Below are 21455 nucleotides of genomic sequence, written 5' to 3' on the forward strand. Positions count from 1 at the left end.
AATATACATGAATGACAAAATCAAATCGAAAAAAGCAGAAAGGATTTTTTCATAATGAACAAAAAAAAATTAATAAACCGTTGAAAAATTAAATAAAAAGATAGATCATTAATGTATTGTGCCAAAGTAGTGATAAACAAACCTTTTTTACGGTAATTTGTAAATGAGATTTACTATTTGATGCATTTCACTTATCAGTGCTACATGATTGAAAATGTACATTGCTAAATTCCTCGGGTTTTAAGCGAGATTGTGTATGATGATAACTATAATAGATAGTTGGTATAATTGATAAGCTGTTAAAGATATATGAGGTAGCTTTGTATAGATACTCTTATCGTGTACACAAATCCATAGTGGATATCCATAATAACACGAATAATCAATTGCTGAAATCTGTATTCCGTCGAAAAAAATGTCGAAATAGACTTATTTTAGTTAATTATATTTCTGTTATTTTTTCAACATGAGACAATCATTTACATATTTAATTTAGACAAAAGAGTATACATGTAGTTAGCTTGTTTCATGTATGTTATTATGTGGTTCACATATTTAATAGTAAATTACAACATGATTTTGTATGCAAAGATCACATTGAATGTCCCTTACACTTTCTCATGAATATATACAAAATACACTGCACCAAAATAAACATATATGAATAACTTGTACGACTGCAAAATGATACACTTAATATAAATATATATTGATATTCTCTATCCACCTGTTGCCACTAGGCATGTGCGGATTGTGTGCGAACACATTGGGCACCAACTCTAATAGGTCGGATAAAATCACAGCCTCGTCCTTGACACGTTTCATTAATCATTCGAACACTTCTCTGGATGTATACACAGGTGTAGTCCCGTGAGCCAAGCCTCTTACACGGACTTCTGTTTTCCCTGTTGTCACATCGTAGCTTTGCCTTCAGTACATGGGAGGGAAATAAGCCTGACTGATGATGTAACTCGTAGTACCATGGGCACAGAGAGACAGCATATTCTGGTAGAGTCTCTGTAGAATTGCTAATTGCACTGAAAAATGAAAATCCATATTTGTGAATTGGCCAATTCGTGCATTAAAATACCTTTAAATTGTACATCAACTTTAGAAAACCTTTATAACAATAAAAGTGACGTTGATGGAGCTTACGGTGTATTTACATAAAAAGCTTCAGAAGTATATTTTATATCTACATCGCTTTGAGCTGCAACAGCAGCCATCATGATTTCTATAATTGGCTTTGATAACGAAAAATGTCTATTCTTTTTTACTGATTGGTTTTAATTTACCTGTCACAGGTGGTGCCGTAAGATTGGCTCTCAATTGCTATAGCCTCAGCCTCTTCTCTGGTGATAATAATATTTTCCGTGTGCAAAATGTTTTGCAAACGATAATCTCCTAAAGGGTTTGCTAGGATCATCGTCGAGTGAAATGTGGTCAGTGCAAAGATCATGTTACACAAGTACATACTGAAATATACAAATTCAATCGTTATGGAGCATTTTACAATTCACTAACTTCTACATCATCAAGATGTTTATATGATGTACAGCTATTAATGGTATTTCAAAACATTCAGTTATCAGTGATTGGCGATTTTTATAATTTGAAAAAAAATAATTAAAACACTTGTTTAACTGAAGTATCAGTGATAGTAATCATATAACATACCTGTCTCCGAACAGATGATATTCTTATTCGAATACTAGTGTAGATATAAACGAAGTCTTCAGGTAAAACACTATGTTATGTTTCATCATTGTTTTTATACTATTCTTAACGGATCTTCGTGACTGAAAGTTAACCATCAAAGGGGAGTCCAATATTTACCACAGCTGACGGCCTTTGATAAATGTAAGAAAACACCTTGACTAATATGTAGGTTGGTTTTTAATCCTTCTGACTTCCGCATATTTACTACGTTTTATCACACATGTTATCTCTGAAAAATCCACCCTAAGGTGTTAGCGCCACTTGGGGTATGCACTCAAGATAAACTTGTGAATTGCATTCTACCTTACTTTGCCTGTCGTTTGTAAGGAAATCGAAAGTAAAAACCGTCCATTAAAGGGTCAAGGAATCATACTCGATGTCTTACTGTTAAACAGGCCACATTTCGGGCCAAATTTCACGGCACACTTTCAAACTGATAATGGCACCAACTGTAACTGTATTCTTTGATTTAAGGGAAAGAAACAAAAAGATATGGATACCTTATACAACAGGCAAAATCACATTAAAAATATCATGATCACGTAATTTTGTTTCCAACATCAACAAAACCGGTAAAAGTAATTGGATACTAGAAGCAATGATAAGAAATACTGATGATTTTGTAATTGGAATCAAACATATTTGTGTTACAGGTTGGCATAAGCGTTCAATGAACAATGAGCTTGTCATGGTATGTATATATTGAAATTTGCTTAATACTGTTATGAAGATTCCATTGTTATGCATGAAAAATGAATTTACATGTAGCAGTTTAATCAATAACAGTAAATGAACCAATGATTTAAGAAAACATCAAGAATTTGGTGTTTTTATTCGTTTGATTTTATTTATTCTTTTTTTTTTTTTTTCGTTTTTTTTTTCAGCCATTTACTAATGCTGCAGAATAATGCTGTTCCGTCTGTTAAATTGTGTATTCGTCAATTGAACTCCTCCGTTGGATTTTTAGCTCACATCTAAGAAATAGATTAAACTAATGTACAAGAGTCCCAGAGGGCCTGTATCGCTCACCTGGATCTTTATGACCAACATTACTATATCTGTGCATATGTAACACGTTTAACACATTTGACCCCCGTGACCTTGACTATGGGTCAAGGTCATTTGTTGTACTTTCGTGGACTTCATAAAAGAACATACTGGCAAAATATAATGATTCTAGGCTTTTCGATATTTCAGAAGAAATTAAAACGTTTCAACACATTTGACTCATGTGACCTGTAAGATTGGTCAAGGTCGTTTCTTTTTGCAAACTTTGTTTGGCTTCATCATAGTAACCTTCCAGCCAAATATGATAACACTACGCCTTTCGGTATTTAAGAAGAAGTTGTTTAAATGAAAAGTTGACGGACGACGGACGGCGGGACGGACGACGGAAGCTGCGCTATGGCATAAGCTCACTTGGCCCTTTGGGCCAGGTGAGCTAAAAATGTAGTAAGTAAATCAAACACGTTTAACAATCTTATAATTTATTTCAGATCCGCCATGACCAATACCTACAGACAATTTCATCCTGTTTTATTAGGCAAAAATTTTCATTTTCATATACTTTATTGCACTCTGGCGAAAATGCATATTTTACTGCAAATATTGTAATCTGATTGTTCAAAAATGAGTTTGAAATATCGACACGTATTAATGATGTTCAGTAGGCATAGGTTTAACATGAAATCTCGCATTTCACCGCAAAAAAAATCTGTAGCGTCACATTATAACACAGATGACTTTCTGTTGATACCGTTCCGAAACGGTGAATTTTAATATCGTGACGATTTTATATCTGGTTGTAAATATATTGAGAAGTAAAATGCTTAAAGCGTATCAAATTAGTACAATTTCCTTTAAATAAAGAATATCAACTCAGCATAGGACCGGGTTATTTTTTATTTCGTTACATGATTTATTCGTTTTGAAAAATTGTATCTTTATTTAACATAAATATGCAACCTGTGATACACACGTGGGTGACATAGAATAGAGGAAGTAAATGCTGACACCCAGACGAGGTCAAGGTTTTGAAAGATAGATACGATATCGCACTTCCTGAGGGAGATGGTGCTCCTCATTCAAAGAAATATTAATAATTAGGGATTCTGGTGTGATTACATAGAAAAATCTCAATATAGAATGGTACAGAAGACACAATTAAATCACACATATCATTATTTAATATAACCGATATCACGTATAACTATACAATGTATTAATCCCTGACCAGTATTTCAATAATAGGATTTGATTTGGGTCTCCAGGAAGAATACGGAACAGTCATAGTGTGATCCAGATGTGAGATGAGATATGAACATGTATGTGTAGGTATATATTGTGGAGTCAATAGTTCTCTCGACTCGGGTCAAACATATCAGTAACTCTCAATCATTGATCATCAAAAACAAGGTGAAGTACTTGTGTATATTATGAACCAAGTCACAATTCAAACGAATTGAAACGTTACGTACGGAAAAATATCATCAGACTAAATGCCTACTTTCCTTCCTAATTGCCTTGTTACAAATGGCGTGTTCAGAATCCTGAATGTTTTGGTGTTAGGAAAATTTTCTACCATAGATTGTAAATGTAATATTTAAGCGGTAATCATATTATTAAGCTCTTCGTATCGAAAATATTGCTCTGAAATGTAAAAACGTTAATAGGAATTTCAGCATTTTGTATCTATAGCAATAATTGTGGATAGCGCTAATTTGAAAATATATAAATTCATATACAGCGCTTGCATTTGATTTGATTACAGTTTTTAACAGCACTAATATCCAAAGCTTAACTTTGTTCATTTCCTTTAAAAGAGATTTAAGATGGACTGAATGACCGACAGTTGACGGACGGAGAGTGATTTGAATAACAAATTATTATAGCAATGAAAATACTATTATTCCAACAGGGTGTACGTATAACAGCTTTTAAAGCAACGAGTACTCCGTCATCAACATACCCTACGCTGGCTATCGACCATAGCAGTTAAGTGGTCGGACGTGCACTTGATGATCACTGGCTCTCAATCGTAACAACAAATTTCAAGTTAAACTATTTCTCCTTCGGTTTAGCTTTTCAAATCAGTGATTCATCGATTGGTTTAGCATTGTCGTATCGGCTACTTTTGTTCTCCATGAAAACTGTGTGAAAAAAGTAAACAAGTGATGTATTAAGTAGCATAAGCTATGCTCGATGTAATATCTGTGTTGTTGGTGACATAAAAAGAACGATCAAGATACACGATAAGACACTCTTATAAAACAAGTGATGATAGGATTAATAAAACAAATGATGGTAGGGTTTATAAATTAAGTGCTGCCAGAGTTTATAAAACAAGTGATGCTAGGGTTGATAAAACAAGTGATGATAGGGTTTGTGAAACAAATGATGCTAGGGTTAATAAAACAAGTGATGCCAGGTTTAATAAAACAAGTGATTCTAGGGTTGATAAAACAAGTGATGCTAGGTTTAATAAAACAGGTGGTTCTAGGGTTTATAAAACAAGTGATGCTAAGGTTAATAAAACAAAAGATGCTAGGGTTTACGAAAGAACTGATGCTATGTTTTAATAAAACAGGTGGTGCTAGGGTTTATAAAACAAGTGATGCAAGGGTTAAGTCCACTTATGTGTCTTTTGTATAATCGTTGTCATTGTAGATTTATCAAAGTTTTGGCTCGAATTTATCGTTAAAATTAACATTTCTTCGTGATTTTATATATAACATTCTCATCCTTGCTGTCGTATATCACTAAGTGTGATACGGAAAGAATAAAATCAACATTGAGCAGGGACTCGGAAAGACATAATTGCATCAACTACTTTTCCTATTTTTTTTCTCTAAGTTGCCACGAGTAATCACTGATCCGAAGAACACAGTACATTTTATCGTGTAGAGCTTATATTGTTACATTATCTTGTTTTTTCTTATTTCAAAAACATTAAGATCTAATCATGTGCACTTTCTCTGAATAAAACCTATATAACTAAATGACTTTACTCTATGCCTTTCCGACTTACGTACGAATGGAGGAGCACAAACAAGTGATTACGGTCTTCAAATGATTACATATATCGTTAGATGCTGCATAGTTGTCATACGTGAAACAAAAGCCAAAAATATACGAAAATCCTTTTACTACAATATAGAAAACATTCACATCCAAATCATTGTACTTTCCTGTTGCTGATTGTTAATACCATCCTTCATTAGGTACGATATGGCAGCTTTCCTTCGAATGAGTTTACACCTAGAACTACACTGATGACGTATGTTTTAAGTAAGTGGAGAAGAGCATTGGCTTTAGCAGAATATCCTCTGTCATTTTTCTAGCTCCTCTAGATCATTCCAACACCAACAAGCCGAACACAATACATCCGGAAGGAAACCTGGTAGCTGTTCAGACACATGTATTATCGTCCAGATGTTATATTTACACGTTACAAGTAAACATGAATATTACAATACCAGTAATACAAAATAGATTACTACAATTGTGCTAATGCCTGCACTTGTTTTAGTTACAGGTGTCAATTTATTTAAACAAAATAAAGAAACTGAAACTAAATTATTTACAAATAAAATAAGGTATATGGTAACCGATTACCCCCAACAGGACGAAGTATGAAGGAATTGTTCGGCAAATATCATGATTATTTTTTGCCATTGATATATTACAATTTTTCGTTTCGTTCATTATTTCTAGTACAAAACTATATCATCGATGATAATAACCGGATAAACGGACATCGAAACCCTCCTCTAATGATGTTAGGAAGCCGACAGTAGTCTAATCAAATCAAACTGGATTCTCAATCAAAATTATATGTGTTATATCATTTTTTTTATTCTAGTTGCACTAAGCATCCACGTAAAATGAATGCATCATTATCATATTACAGAAAGTTTTGAATTAAATTACCGATCACGGAAGTACATGAGTGTACATCTCACCCAAATAGTCTCTTTTCGGGCTGTAAACACATAAAACTATATTATCAAATTAATGTTAGAAGGCTAAATGTTAGCTTTGGTTATAATCAGTTTTACAAGTCTTATACAAGTGTATATGAATAACAGTATAAATCTAACGTTTGTACTGATGATGTTTTTTTTTCAAAATTTTAAATTTTAGAAAGTGATTCAACGATGAAAAATCAAATTGTTGCTACGCTTTATCCGGCTTCAGTCTGTAGAACATGAGTAACGGCAATATTCCTTTTCACACATTATCGTTTTTTTCTTGAATAAGAGGCATTCTTTATTTTCAAGGCGAACATTTTTCTATTAATATCCTTTTTAAATTGAAGTCATAGAACGGTAGGTGGATAATAAGAAAAAACAATAATGTGAAAATACTAAATTTTCAGTTCGAAGGCTTTTTAAAATCTAGCTGTTTTTAAAGTCTTTCCGTTTGATCAATAAATGTTCGAGGCTAATTATAATCATTATAAAAGGTGTCAACTGTGCTTTATTTTTTGCAGTTTTCAGGTTCTCAAAATCGAACAAAGTGGTCCAACAAGTCAGGGTTTGACTGTTTGAAATCTATTAATTGTAATGATGATTCATTCAAAATTTCCTTGAAATCAAATCAAGTTTAGAATTAGATATACTCTTTAGAAGCAACATTAACGCTTTAACCAAGTTGTCTTTAAATACGCCAAAAGTAGTTCACTGGCAAAATATCTACAAACCGTAATATCAAGCTCTGCATTGTAGCTTATAAATACATATATAGATAACAAAGTAGTAGATATAGGAAAGAACATTTTAATATAATTGAAAACGAAGCAGGGAGAGATTACATTAACCCTCAACCAGGGGTCAGTGGTGAAGAGTGACATTTGATCTTTCACAATGACCATAACAACCTAATTCTATGCAAGAATCTTTGTAAATCTTAGTGTTATGATGATATGGTGTAAATATGAACGAATTTGTTCAAGGGTTCATGAGGTATATTTTATACACAAGGTTGTCACAAATGGGCACACAGACGAAGTGAATACTTCTCCCCTTAAATGTGTGTGGGGGTATAATAATAAGAATTTGAGGAATACAGACATTTTTTTACAATAATAATGAATATTTTTTAAAGACAACAATAAAACTAATTTGCCCTTCCAGAAGATTTGAAAATCCAACACGTTCAGTTGAAAAATAACTTTTTTTCTTGACGTAACACAAAAACAACAAACAGTAACGACACAATACATAAATATTTATCCCACCTTTTTTGTACAAAGATATGGAAACTGTAAGTCATTATATCTATTTTACACATTTTCCATTAAAAAACACAAGAAAGTGCAAAATTTCTATCATTAAGGGGATTTTCGGCAAAAAGTGAGAATCAACTTTATACAATGTCAACCTTCTAATGAAACATCAGGCCGACAGCAAGACAAGAAACTTCCATTGTCGTTAAGAAAATGAACATGAAAATAATATGATGCTCACTGCCAGAGCGTGATGATATACGATCTCGATCAACGAGAAGTCACAAATCAAACAAAATTATGAAAGTATAACCATTTTCCATGAACATATTGATAAATACAAAATATAGAACCATGCATTCGTTATGAGCAGTTTGAACAATCTGAATGTTTTCAACTACGTGAAGATTTCTTATATAAATGCACTGAAAATTAAAAATCAAAAGCTATGAGTTGATTTCTTCACATTTCTAGCATTTCGAGTTAGAAAACGTCTGACACTGTTATTGGTTGATTACATTTACATGTATGATACTGTTTATTTGTGGCTTGAATCCGAACTTGTATAAAGATATTAAATGGTTCATATGTGTTACACACAAGCGATGGCCACATGAGAAAACTGATTTCAAAATCATCACGTCCAATTAAAAATCACGTGTCCAATTAAAGTGAGATTTCAAATAATATTATCAACTGATGTTTACCATATTATATTCAAACTATTCAAAAGAAGATATGACTACATAACAAGCTACATCTTGAACCTTGTACTTTATGTGTACATCTGCTGCCACCAGTGAAAAAGCATTTATGATGCATTTTACAAGGTCCATCCAAGTAAATACTGGGTACTTCATTTTGTTAAAAATATTCACATCACAGTGTCCATTACAAGGGGAAAACAGCTAGTGTTTAAAAGTACAACAACACATAGTTACTTCAAGCTGACACACATGGTATATTGTATACGAATATATTAAACTACACTGTAGCATATACCATTTAATTTCCAGGTCAAATTATATCGTGTAAATTTAAACTGTTTCAAACTCAGCTACCTTACAAATATCAAACTTTCTCTTGAAAAAAGTTACTGTACCATTATCAAAACTGTTCCCAGCTACGGCTGCCATACCAACATCTGCAATTAAGTCACTATACCAATATCAAACTGTTCCCAACAATCACCAGTGTAACAATATCAAACTGTTCCATACTATCACCACTGTACCAATATCAAACTGTTCCAAACTATCACCACTACCAATATCAAACTGTTCCAAACTATCGCCACTGTACCAATATCCAACTGTTCCATACTATCACCACTGTACCAATATCAAACTGTTCCAAACTATCACCACTGTACCAATATCAAACTGTTCCAAACTATCACCACTGTACCAATATCAAACTGTTCCAAACTATCACCACTGTACCAATATCAAACTGTTCCCAACTATCACCACTGTACCAATATCAAACTGTTCCAAACTGTCACCACTGTACCAATATCAAACTGTTCCACACTATCACCACTGTACCAATATAAAACTGTCCCCATCTATCACCACTGTACCAATATCAAACTGTTCCAAACTATCACCACTGTACCAATATCAAACTGTTCCAACTATCACCACTGTACCAATATCAAACTGTTCCAAACTATCACCACTGTACCAATATCAAACTGTTCCAAACTATCACCACTGTACCAATATCAAACTGTTCCAAACTATCACCACTGTACCAATATCAAACTGTTCCATACTATCGCCACTGTACCAATATCAAACTGTTCCAAACTATCACCACTGTACCAATATCAAACTGTTCCATACTATCGCCACTGTACCAATATCAAATATCAAACTGTTCCAAACTATCACCACTGTACCAATATCAAACTGTTCCCAACTATCACCACTGTACCAATATCAAATTGTTCCAACTATCACCACTGTACCAATATCAAACTGTTCCAAACTATCACCACTGTACCAATATCAAACTGTCCCCATCTATCACCACTGTACCAATATCAAACTGTTCCCAACTATCACCACTGTACCAATATCAAACTGTTCCCAACTATCACCACTGTACCAATATCAAATTGTTCCAACTATCACCACTGTACCAATATCAAACTGTTCCCATACTATCACCACTGTACCAATATCAAACTGTTCCCAACTATCACCACTGTACCAATATCAAACTGTTCCCAACTATCACCACTGTACCAATATCAAACTGTTCCCAACTATCACCACTGTACCAATATCAAACTGTTCCATACTATCGCCACTGTACCAATATCAAACTGTTCCATACTATCGCCACTGTACCAATATCCAACTGTTCCAAACTATCACCACTGTACTATCACCACTGTACCAATATCAAACTGTTCCATACTATCACCACCACTGTACCAATATCAATATCAAACTGTTCCAACTATCACCATCACCACTGTACCAATATCAAACTGTTCCAAACTATCACCACTGTACCAATATCAAACTGTTCCCAATTATCACCACTGTACCAATATCAAAATGTTCCCATCTATCACCACTGTACCAATATCAAACTGTTCCAAACTATCACCACTGTACCAATATCAAACTGTTCCCAACTATCACCACTGTACCAATATCAAACTGTTCCCAACTATCACCACTGTACCAATATCAAATTGTTCCAACTATCACCACTGTACCAATATCAAACTGTTCCATACTATCACCACTGTACCAAAATCAAACTGTTCCCAACTATCACCACTGTACCAATATCAAAATGTTCCCATCTATCACCACTGTACCAATATCAAACTCTTCCATACTATCACCACTGTACCAATATCAAACTGTTCCCAACTATCACCACTGTACCAATATCAAACTGTTCCAAACTATCACCACTGTACCAATATCAAACTGTTCCCAACTATCACCACTGTACCAATATCAAACTGTTCCCAACTATCACCACTGTACCAATATCAAACTGTTCCCAACTATCACCACTGTACCAATATCAAACTGTTCCCAACTATCACCACTGTACCAATATCAAACTGTTCCCAACTATCACCACTGTACCAATATCAAACTGTTCCCAACTATCACCACTGTACCAATATCAAACTGTTCCCAACTATCACCACTGTACCAATATCAAACTGTTCCCAACTATCACCACTGTACCAATATCAAACTGTTCCCAACTGTCACCACTGTACCAATATCAAACTGTTCTACACTATCACCACTGTACCAATATCAAACTGTTCCAAACTATTACCACTGTACCAATATCAAAATGTTCAATGTTCCAAACTATCACCACTGTACCAATATCAAACTGTTCCCATACTATCACCACTGTACCAATATCAAACTGTTCCCAACTATCACCACTGTACCAATATCAAACTGTTCCATACTATCGCCACTGTACCAATATCAAACTGTTCCAAACTATCACCACTGTACCAATATCAAACTGTTCTACACTATCACCACTGTACCAATATCAAACTGTTCCAAACTATTACCACTGTACCAATATCAAAATGTTCCCATCTATCACCACTGTACCAATATCCAATATCACCACTGTATCAAACTGTTCCAACTATCACCACTGTACCAATATCAAACTGTTCCCAACTATCACCACTGTACCAATATCAAACTGTTCCCAACTATCACCACTGTACAAATATCAAACTGTTCCAAACTATCACCACTGTACCAATATCAAACTGTTCCCAACTATCACCACTGTACCAATATCAAACTGTTCCCAACTATCACCACTGTACCAATATCAAACTGTTCCCAACTATCACCACTGTACCAATATCAAACTGTTCCAAACTATCGCCACTGTACCAATATCAAACTGTTCCAAACTATCACCACTGTACCAATATCAAACTGTTCCCAACTATCACCACTGTACCAATATCAAACTGTTCCCAACTGTCACCACTGTACCAATATCAAACTGTTCCCAACTATCACCACTGTACCAATATCAAACTGTTCAATGTTCCAAACTATCACCACTGTACCAATAACAAACTGTTCCCAACTATCACCACTGTACCAATATCAAACTGTTCCCAACTATCACCACTGTACCAATATCAAACTGTTCCCAACTATCACCACTGTACCAATATCAAACTGTTCTATCACCACTGTACCAATATCAAACTGTTCCAAACTGTCACCACTGTACCAATATCAAACTGTTCCCAACTATCACCACTGTACCAATATCAAACTGTTCCAAACTATCACCACTGTACCAATATCAAACTGTTCAATGTTCCAAACTATCACCACTGTACCAATATCAAACTGTTCCCAACTATCACCACTGTACCAATATCAAACTGTTCCCAACTATCACCACTGTACCAATATCAAACTGTTCCCAACTATCACCACTGTACCAATATCAAACTGTTCCCAACTATCACCACTGTACCAATATCAAACTGTTCCCAACTATCACCACTGTACCAATATCAAACTGTTCCCAACTATCACCACTGTACCAATATCAAACTGTTCCCAACTATCACCACTGTACCAATATCAAACTGTTCCCACTGTACCAATATCAAACTGTTCCCAACTGTCACCACTGTACCAATATCAAACTGTTCCCAACTGTCACCACTGTACCAATATCAAACTGTTCTACACTATCACCACTGTACCAATATAAAACTGTTCCAAACTATCACCACTGTACCAATATCAAACTGTTCCCAACTATCACCACTGTACCAATATCAAACTGTTCCCAACTATCACCACTGTACCAATATCAAACTGTTCCCAACTATCACCACTGTACCAATATCAAACTGTTCCCAACTATCACCACTGTACCAATATCAAACTGTTCCAAACTATCACCACTGTACCAATATCAAACTGTTCCCAACTATCACCACTGTACCAATATCAAACTGTTCCCAACTATCACCACTGTACCAATATCAAAATGTTCCCAACTATCACCACTGTACCAATATCAAACTGTTCCCAATTATCACCACTGTACGCATATCAAACTGTTCAAAACTATCACCACTGCACCAATATCAAATTGGGGGGCTGAAACCCAAGTTCATTCAAAACTGAGTCAACTTCAGCACCAAGGATACTTTAGTTTAACTTCAAACCAAATGAGCTAAAATCTTAATATGATTGCCTGCATCTAACAACAACTGTAACTGTTTTGACTGAAATATGATTATCAAGCTGGATAGGCTATCAGTATTTAACTTATATCCCTGATACATTGATATAACTATCTAAAGTGCTTTCACTCCACATATCACAATTAAAATGTGTTTAAATAGAACTATCACACTTCAATGTCTAAATTAAGATCTTCACAACATCCCTGTTCACTAAGAATCACCCTTATTTACTAACAATTCCTAATGGTCAACCTCCTATATCAATGCTCATAAAACCAAGCTTTTTTTCATTTGAAACCTTTTACCAAAATATGTCCAATATGGCTGATGAGATCATCTGGTTCTCCGCTTACTTTAGCATGAAATTATACCAAATCCAGCTGGCATCAAATGTAATCCGTACATTGTGTTGTATTTAGGTTTCTACCTCCCCTCCATAATCAACTGAACTATGACTGATGTGAGGTCTATGATGTCATCGCAGGGAATATGGGTGATTCTGCTTAACTCTTTAATTATCTATTTAGAAAAACAAAAACAACAATGGCATTCAATCTTTTTATATAATAGACAATTTCAGATTAGGCTTATCAACACAAGAACAAGAGTATTCAATTTGTTTAATGTTTCTTTTGGGAAGAGTATTATGGTAGAGTTCCACTGCTTGGTATTGCTTTTTCTACGAAAAAGAATTTTTAATTAGTTTTTGCACAGTTCTGCATTAAATTGAACAGTAGCTTCTATAAAACTATTTCGACAAAAGTGAACAAATAAGGAATTTTTTTCAAAGTAATTACCACTGATCAAACACTAAAATCAGAACTTAAAATTTGAATGTCACATATTCAGATTGTCTCCCTAGTTAAATATACATGTAATCACAAAACTAATAGTTTTTTATATCTGGTAGGTCCATATATTTCATAAGATCATCAATAATGTTATTAATAAAGCATAAAAAAGACTTATAAAAAACCAGTATGAGAATTTTATAAAGGCATCAAGCAGAAATTACATAAAATAGAAAATGTGGAGAGTAACCAAAAGAATTGACCACTGACATCAAACATCATAAGAACTGGCTGAAAGAATAAGCAGTATGGTTTCCAGATTGGGGCATAGCTCTCCAGAATATAATTTGCAGTGACCATGTTCAATTGTTTCCCGAAGTTCATGCACAGATAAGGACTTTCTTTCAAGACACAAACCTGATGCATGTTAAAATCTTCAGTGTACTTTGTCATGATAACAAATAAGGCTAGTTAATGGCATTAAGCCTGTAACATGAATAGAGGAAAGACTTTCAAGTTTGTTTAAGGCAGGACCTTGACCCACTTTCAAGATTACAAGGGTCAACTAAGTTGAAATATGTAGATGAATTCATCTCAATAACCAAGATGCCCAGGATATTGACATTAGGCCTGTACCATGCTGAGATGAAGGGCTACCATATTTTTGATGCATGCTTTACCAACATTCAAGATCACAGGGATCAAACGTGTTAAAAGCATGCAAGGACAAAGGGCTACCAAATTTGTTATTTGTGTCTAGTTTCATAATGTAGTACCATGTATCATCCACATAATTTTTATGCAAAATTCTGGCAAGTTCATGCAGACCTTTAATTGTCTGGTAAGATTTAGCATCAAATAAATGTATATGTAATTTTGCCTAGGATTGTTGCAACTGAAGAAATTAAAACCTGCAAGAAGTATTGTGCTGTCTTTCTCTGATAAAAAGCATTACTATCTAATATGACTGATGGTGGTCTAACTAAAAGACAATATAAAATGTGAAGATGATATTCTGTTTCAGGAAAATTACAAACCTTGTCTGATAACAGTTGGTCAGCTAAGTAGACAGAGGACCCTATTACTGATACTGCCAGCAGCATTTTGTCAGCTTTGACTGCCATGTATTTCTTCCTATATAAACTGAAAAATTCAGTAACATACAAAATGATAACTTCATGGTGAACAAAACATACAAAATATAGTTAATATATACTTATCATGTCAGGTTGGAAATGATGCAAACTTGCAACCTTATAATTGTGTATAGTTTAATAAACAGAGTAGAGCACTTTGACTTATCTATAAATGCATTTTCCTTCAAAAACTTCATTCATATTTGTGAAAACGAAACATTCTCTTCCACTAGAATAATTAACAATATTTGATAGCCAAAAAATCTTTCTATAAAACATGTTGAATTTTCTCGAGCTAAAAATGGCTTTTATCATGGATTTACAAATTTTCATATGGCCGAGGATGTTAGCTTGACAGTTAGTTACTATTAGATGACTCTAAACATCAATAGAAACCCCACTCACCTGTCTTTGTTTTGTGGTGAAAGGGCCGTTACCTCAAACAGGAATTTGTACACATCAGAATACTTAATGTAGACAACTGTTAACACTTGCATGGCCACAGCATGATAAACCTTCACTTCTGTCTCATGGTCGTTGTGCCCTGCATAGAAAATAGTGTCCTTGTCAAGTAATCAATAATAAGTAACCATTAAGTAGAGCACAAGGGAACTATAAAACAATGAGAAATATAACTTTATACATGTATGTATCAAATGATGCTTTTTTCAAGCCTGCTCCTCATAGCTTGACTTTTAGTAGACACATTGCATGATTTTTCAAAATTATCCCTTTCAGTATCTATACACTTTTGCCAGCAATGTTTAAGGGCCACATTGCCACTTTTAAAGAAGTCCATTTCTTGACCATTCACAAAGTCTTTTACTGCCTGCACGACATCACCATCTAACCAAAAGTGGGTATCGGTATTGGCCTTTTTCAATTTTGGAAATAGGTAAAAGTGTGATGGACATCAGGCAAATAAGGATGATGCTAAATCTATTCAAAGCTACATGGGCTAATGGCAGCCCTGGCAATGACAGACAGGTGAACAGAGTCATTGTCGTGGTGGAACAACACACCTTTACTGAGTTTTCCGCAGTGCTCGAGTATAGTATTTTCTCTAAACTGCTTAGGCAATGATGCATAATATGTGTAATTGATTGTTTGTCCATTTTGCAGATAATCTACCATCAAAATACCATCGGAATCCTAGAAAACAGAGGTCATAACCTTTCCAGCTAGTAGAACAGTCTTTGCCTTCTTTGGCATGGGTGAACCATTGTGCTTCCAATGTTTAGACTGTTGCTTGGCCTATTGAGTGAAATGATGGGCTCGCATTTCATCCATTGTCACAAACCTTTACAGGAAGTTAGCAGGACCAGCCTCTAAAAGGATCAGATTTGGATACGACAAAGTTCACCTGGTGTGCTTCTAATCAACTGTCAGAAGTACCAAACAGGCTGAGAGCTTTCTCATTCCAAGATCTTTTGTGAGAAAGGAATGTACTGTATGTACCCGACAATAAGACACACTTTTTTCCCATCAAAATTCAATTTGAAGTAGTAGGGTGCATCTTATAAGCAAGATATAACAATCACATCCTAAAATTTTCACACGAAAACAGCATTCGGAGTGGCAGAAATACTGACTTCAAGGGCCATATATGACTTCAAGGTTTTACCGATGGAAAATGGTCAGAAGAGATAAAGAAGTCAAACTACAGGATTTGCCATAAAGAAATTTAAACAGTAAACGTTAACTTACAACAAAATTTCTTTACTTGCTTAAAATATGTAAATAAACTGTAAAAAGTAAACATGCTGAGTTTGTTATTCATTACGGACGCCAAATTGAGATCGTTTAGATTGCGACCCTGTATAACGTATGCGGGGTATTCTTTCTTTCTCTTGGAAAAAATAAATCATAAAACTAGTATACAAGTTATAATAAGTTAATTAATTACTCGTTATGATTATTATTATTCAAAATATTGCCTTTTGGGATTGTAATTCAAGACGATTTTGAGAAATAAATGTAATTTGACTATCATGTGGCTTCGTTTTTTGTCAAACAAATTAATGACACCCGATTGCTGACAACAACATCACGAACCTGATTACATTTCGTCTTGTGTCTATAAATGTGTTACGTGGATCTTTACCCTTTCAACACTAATTATAAACACAGGCATGTGTCAAACTGTGACAGTTTGAGGAGGGTTCTTTTCACAGTGTTGATTGCTGTGAAAACGCCGCCTTTTCGAGAAGCCATTTAGCATTACCGATACCCCAACCATGTTTGCACAAAGTTGTTTCTGATTGGGTGAAATGTGTTGATGGGCTGGACTACTAGTTGAATGACGTTGACATTTCCAAAATCTCATTATTTGATTGGCCAAATTTTGAAGATGGGTTGTATTGCTGATAAATACTTTGTTATTAGTAAGGGAATAGTAGAGTTGGAAAAGGACATCCCTTCTTAACTTCTTCAATACATGGCTCACAACTTATCAATTAGCCCTCATATATTGTAAGCTTTTCAAGGAAAATGTTGATTATTCAAAATAAAAATATACTGAACCCCATGATTTTTACTAATTCCTGATAAACAACATGAGTATTTTTGACTATGTATATCAGAATGAAAAATGTAATTATACCTAGAATTTCCAGTAAAGTCTCTATATAGGTGAGGGTGGAAGGTATGGTCACATTGTAGTTCAATGTTTTGAGAACTCTGAGTTCAGACTGCAGAATACCATCAGCAGTGTAACGATGGCCACAACAATCTCGAAGAAATCTCCTTGCCTTCAATGCAGATACTACCTAAAATGAAATTATGATCGTGTAGAAACATATTGTGAAATCTACTACAGGACTGAAAAATTTCAGTTCTCAAAATGAAACATTAATAAAGAGTGTCATGTCCATCGTAAAGAAGAGTTTTTTTCATTTACTGCTCACAACAACAATGGTCGAAGGTCCAACCATAAGGTAAGTTGATCAGTTATCCTAGAAATTAAATGAAATTCTCATGTTTGGATCACTGATCAAGACTGAGGAAAATGAATCCACTCCGTTTACTTTGCAGACAAACATAATTGTTTATACTGATCTTTGTATCAGGATGTAGAATGCTTCCTACGAGATGTGTCAGAACATACACGAGCATCAGAAGGACACCAATGTGAATACTTATGGATAAGAGAGTGACAGACAAAATTAGGAATGTTTATACAGCTGTCATTATACTCTAAACATAAAGAATACTTCCAATGTGAAAAGGAAGCTTACTTCAAATCTTCTATGTGAAGAGGTAGCTGTGTAGAGCTTGTTTCATTATCCTCAGTCTCCTCAAATGAATCACAAGTATTCTTAGAATCATTATTACATTGAATGTCATCCCTTGAGTCAAGTCACAGATCTTTTAAAGTAACAATGACCATGACCTTTGACAATTGGATGTGAAAAGAAATCCCAAGAATCTAATTTCAATCTTCAAGAATATACTGACATGATGAATCCAATCAATCTGATTTTGTTATCTAGAACTACTTTTATTTTTGTGAGGAAAAAGAAACAAGAAACAAGTATTTGACTCAGAAAGTTCTTAAAATCTACCTTATAATGTGAGGTCAATTTGCTAGCAATTTGACAACAGGATACAGCACGAAGCTTCAACTGGTTCTTGATTCTATCAAGAAGAGCCTTCCAGTCAGCTTGACGGTGCTTGCTTTCACTTTGGGTCACATGATTATATAAGTCCTTTATATGTTGTACCATAAATCTGCACAAACAGAAAGAAAAGAATTTCACAACAGATAATTAATCAAAATAATATGTCTATATGTGGGTCCTGGTTCTTGTAAAGTGCTAAAATATGTTACAAACTATATTTGTTTGCAGCTAGCAGTGTCTGTAAAATTTTCTTTTAACAACTCATTTGAAACTTTTCTTACTCTTGACATTTCACATCATTTTCTTTCAAATTGACATATGTGTAAGATCCCCTCTCCTAATTATCCACAAATCAATACTAAAATATGGTATACACACTCATGACAAGTAGATGTTTTAATGGACATGAGCAAACTGCAGAACACAAGTAAACATAGAGTTTGATCATCTGATAATGATGAATCAATTTTTTTCTTTTAAATTACCTGCATACTCAATTTCTTTAATTAATTGGCACACATTCCGAACTCTGAAAAAACTATACATATATTTTGATTGTTTAATTCATTATTTCATACACATAATAATGTGTTACATTTTGAATTAAATCCTTCTTAACAATGTATAATCTCCTTAATGAAACAGTGATTTAGGCAATTGGTAAATAAGGATAGAAATTAACAGCCATATAAAGGAAGTCCAGTTTCACAAGTTCAATTCTGTATATGTCCACTATTCACAATGATGTGCAACAAATATCTGCAACACATGAAACCGATCAAATTACACAGAAATTCTTGAGTAATGTTCTTCCATATGACAATGTTCAATTTGATATGTCAAATGTTACAAGAAGATTTTGGCCTTGACACAGAAACTGCATTGTTCCTTCCAAAACATGCTCCATGAAGACAAATCTGGTGACAAAGCAGGCCATCAGGTAGCATGGTGATGTTCTTCTGCTGCAGATATGTCTTGACAACACATATGGTATGTGCGATTTACTGCTGTATTTCAGTAAAATAGAAGAAATTGATGACATATAATTTCTTCATAGTAGCACATACGAGTATGGTTATAACATTTTAACTAATGGGGTCCTTCCATGCAAAAGTGTTTGCAAATGTGAGATTCAAACCTAACAGGAGGTTTCTGCCAGAAAGTACACTCACCACTAGACAGTATTAAGGCTTACACGATTTTGTTTTTGGGGAGAAACTAATAGACACTTGGGAAAAATCAGGAAATACCCTGAGCGTATTGTGAAAGAAGAATACAGTGAGCTGAACCATAGCATTTGAACCATAATATATCAACCCATGGATTGACGTTGCACCACTACTCTGTTAGTGACTCGCAGATATCTACTGCACCATGCTAAGCATGCAGCTCTTGTGATGTTGAAACAAACTGGACAGACATCTGGACATCCTGGGGAGATGATGCATGGCATTTCACAATCTGTTATACAGTTCTAGATCTGATCCATCACAATCCTGGACGGCTTGAAGCAGTCAATAAAGAGGACTGGAACCACTTATTAAATACGACATCCATATATACATGCATTGCTGATGTGACATGACAAGGGGATGTCCTGTCTGTATGTACTCTCTTATTAGACTGCTGAAAGTCACTACAGGACAATCAAACCAGCTTTTCATACAAATAATATTACAAGCTCAAAATGTATTCCAAGTTTAGCCACTTTATATATATTTATATAATCTTCTATTTATTCAATTCAATATTACACTAATGGAATGATTTTTCAAAATGTATTTATAATTTGACCTTACAAACTGACAAATATGCAGTATTAATAAATTTATCTTCAAAAACAAGTTATGAAATTATAAAGTTACCTATCAAATGTTTCCAATGCAAGGTATTTTGCTTCTGGTGACATCTTAAACTGGTCACAGGTATTGAAGACAAATTCTGCAAAGTCACCAGTCTTGAACAGACCCTGCTGATTACAAAATTCAATAATGTTATATGTATATGCATTTGTAATGTTGGCAACAAATAGTTTGATTCTGTAATTCTATATGTTGGTCAGAATGCCAAACCAATAAGCAAACATGAATAGAAAAATGCACATTTCACAAAATAACTTATAAATGTAATTCCTATACATGTGAGGAACTAAAAATGTACATTTTGAAACCTAAAATTTTACATAGCAAACGATACAGAAGTACTGGATGTTTGATTGTGCAAAAGTTTCATTTAAATGAATTCTTCGTAAAAAAAAAGAAAAATACTATATGGTTCAAAACAACAAATGAAAATGAAACTACACATACAAAGTGTGACTTGAAACACATCATATTGTTTCTCCATATTGTCAGACTTGATTCATTTATGAGATTTATGTACTTGTATGTATACATATACCTCTTGTGAAGAAGAACATGCCACTCTCCTGTTATTCATAGAAGCCAGCGAAATTAGCCATTCTTGAAGAATATCTGCTGTCACAGCTGTGAATCTGTCATTAAACAAAGGTTCCTCAGGAGTCCCAAAGATTCTATCCATAGCTAAAATTCTAAAAATTTCAGTATAAGTATGAAGAACTAAGTAAGCATACCTGACAATATATACATTATATTCTTTTGTCTCACACTACCCATTCTACATTTTTACATCCATGTTATTCTGTGCATGCATGCAGAATGACTTAAAATTTAAATTGTACATGTTGACTTGAAGTTA

General features: G+C 34.3%; 1 protein-coding gene across 1 annotated transcript; it reads right to left on the minus strand.

Annotated features, from left to right (window-relative positions):
• Positions 1–736: 736 nt before the first annotated feature.
• LOC132548699 (cyclin N-terminal domain-containing protein 1-like) lies at positions 737–21278 on the minus strand. Its single transcript, XM_060212578.1, has 9 exons — positions 21138–21278; positions 20603–20706; positions 18681–18846; positions 17720–17885; positions 15523–15661; positions 15019–15115; positions 13618–13709; positions 1296–1475; positions 737–1037 (listed from the first exon to the last, which is right to left on the minus strand). Exons 1-9 carry the CDS (start codon positions 21276–21278, stop codon positions 737–739), a joined length of 1386 nt encoding a protein of 461 aa, XP_060068561.1.
• Between the last annotated feature and the right edge of the window lie 177 nt (positions 21279–21455).

This window comes from Ylistrum balloti, unplaced genomic scaffold (assembly GCF_031769215.1).
Source record: "Ylistrum balloti isolate Yb309-2 unplaced genomic scaffold, AGI_CSIRO_Ybal_v1 Utg370024, whole genome shotgun sequence".
NCBI classification, from domain to species: Eukaryota; Metazoa; Mollusca; class Bivalvia; order Pectinida; family Pectinidae; genus Ylistrum; species Ylistrum balloti.

Coding starts and splice junctions, on each gene's coding strand:
- LOC132548699 (XM_060212578.1), bottom strand. CDS start 21,278: ATGGATAGAATCTTTGGGACTCCTGAGGAACCTTTGTTTAATGACAGA. Junction 20,707..21,137: donor CATGTTCTTCTTCACAAGAG/GTATATGTATAC, acceptor TGTAATCAGCAG/GGTCTGTTCAAGACTGGTGA. Junction 15,116..15,522: donor TCACCACAAAACAAAGACAG/GTGAGTGGGGTT, acceptor CAGTTTATATAG/GAAGAAATACATGGCAGTCA.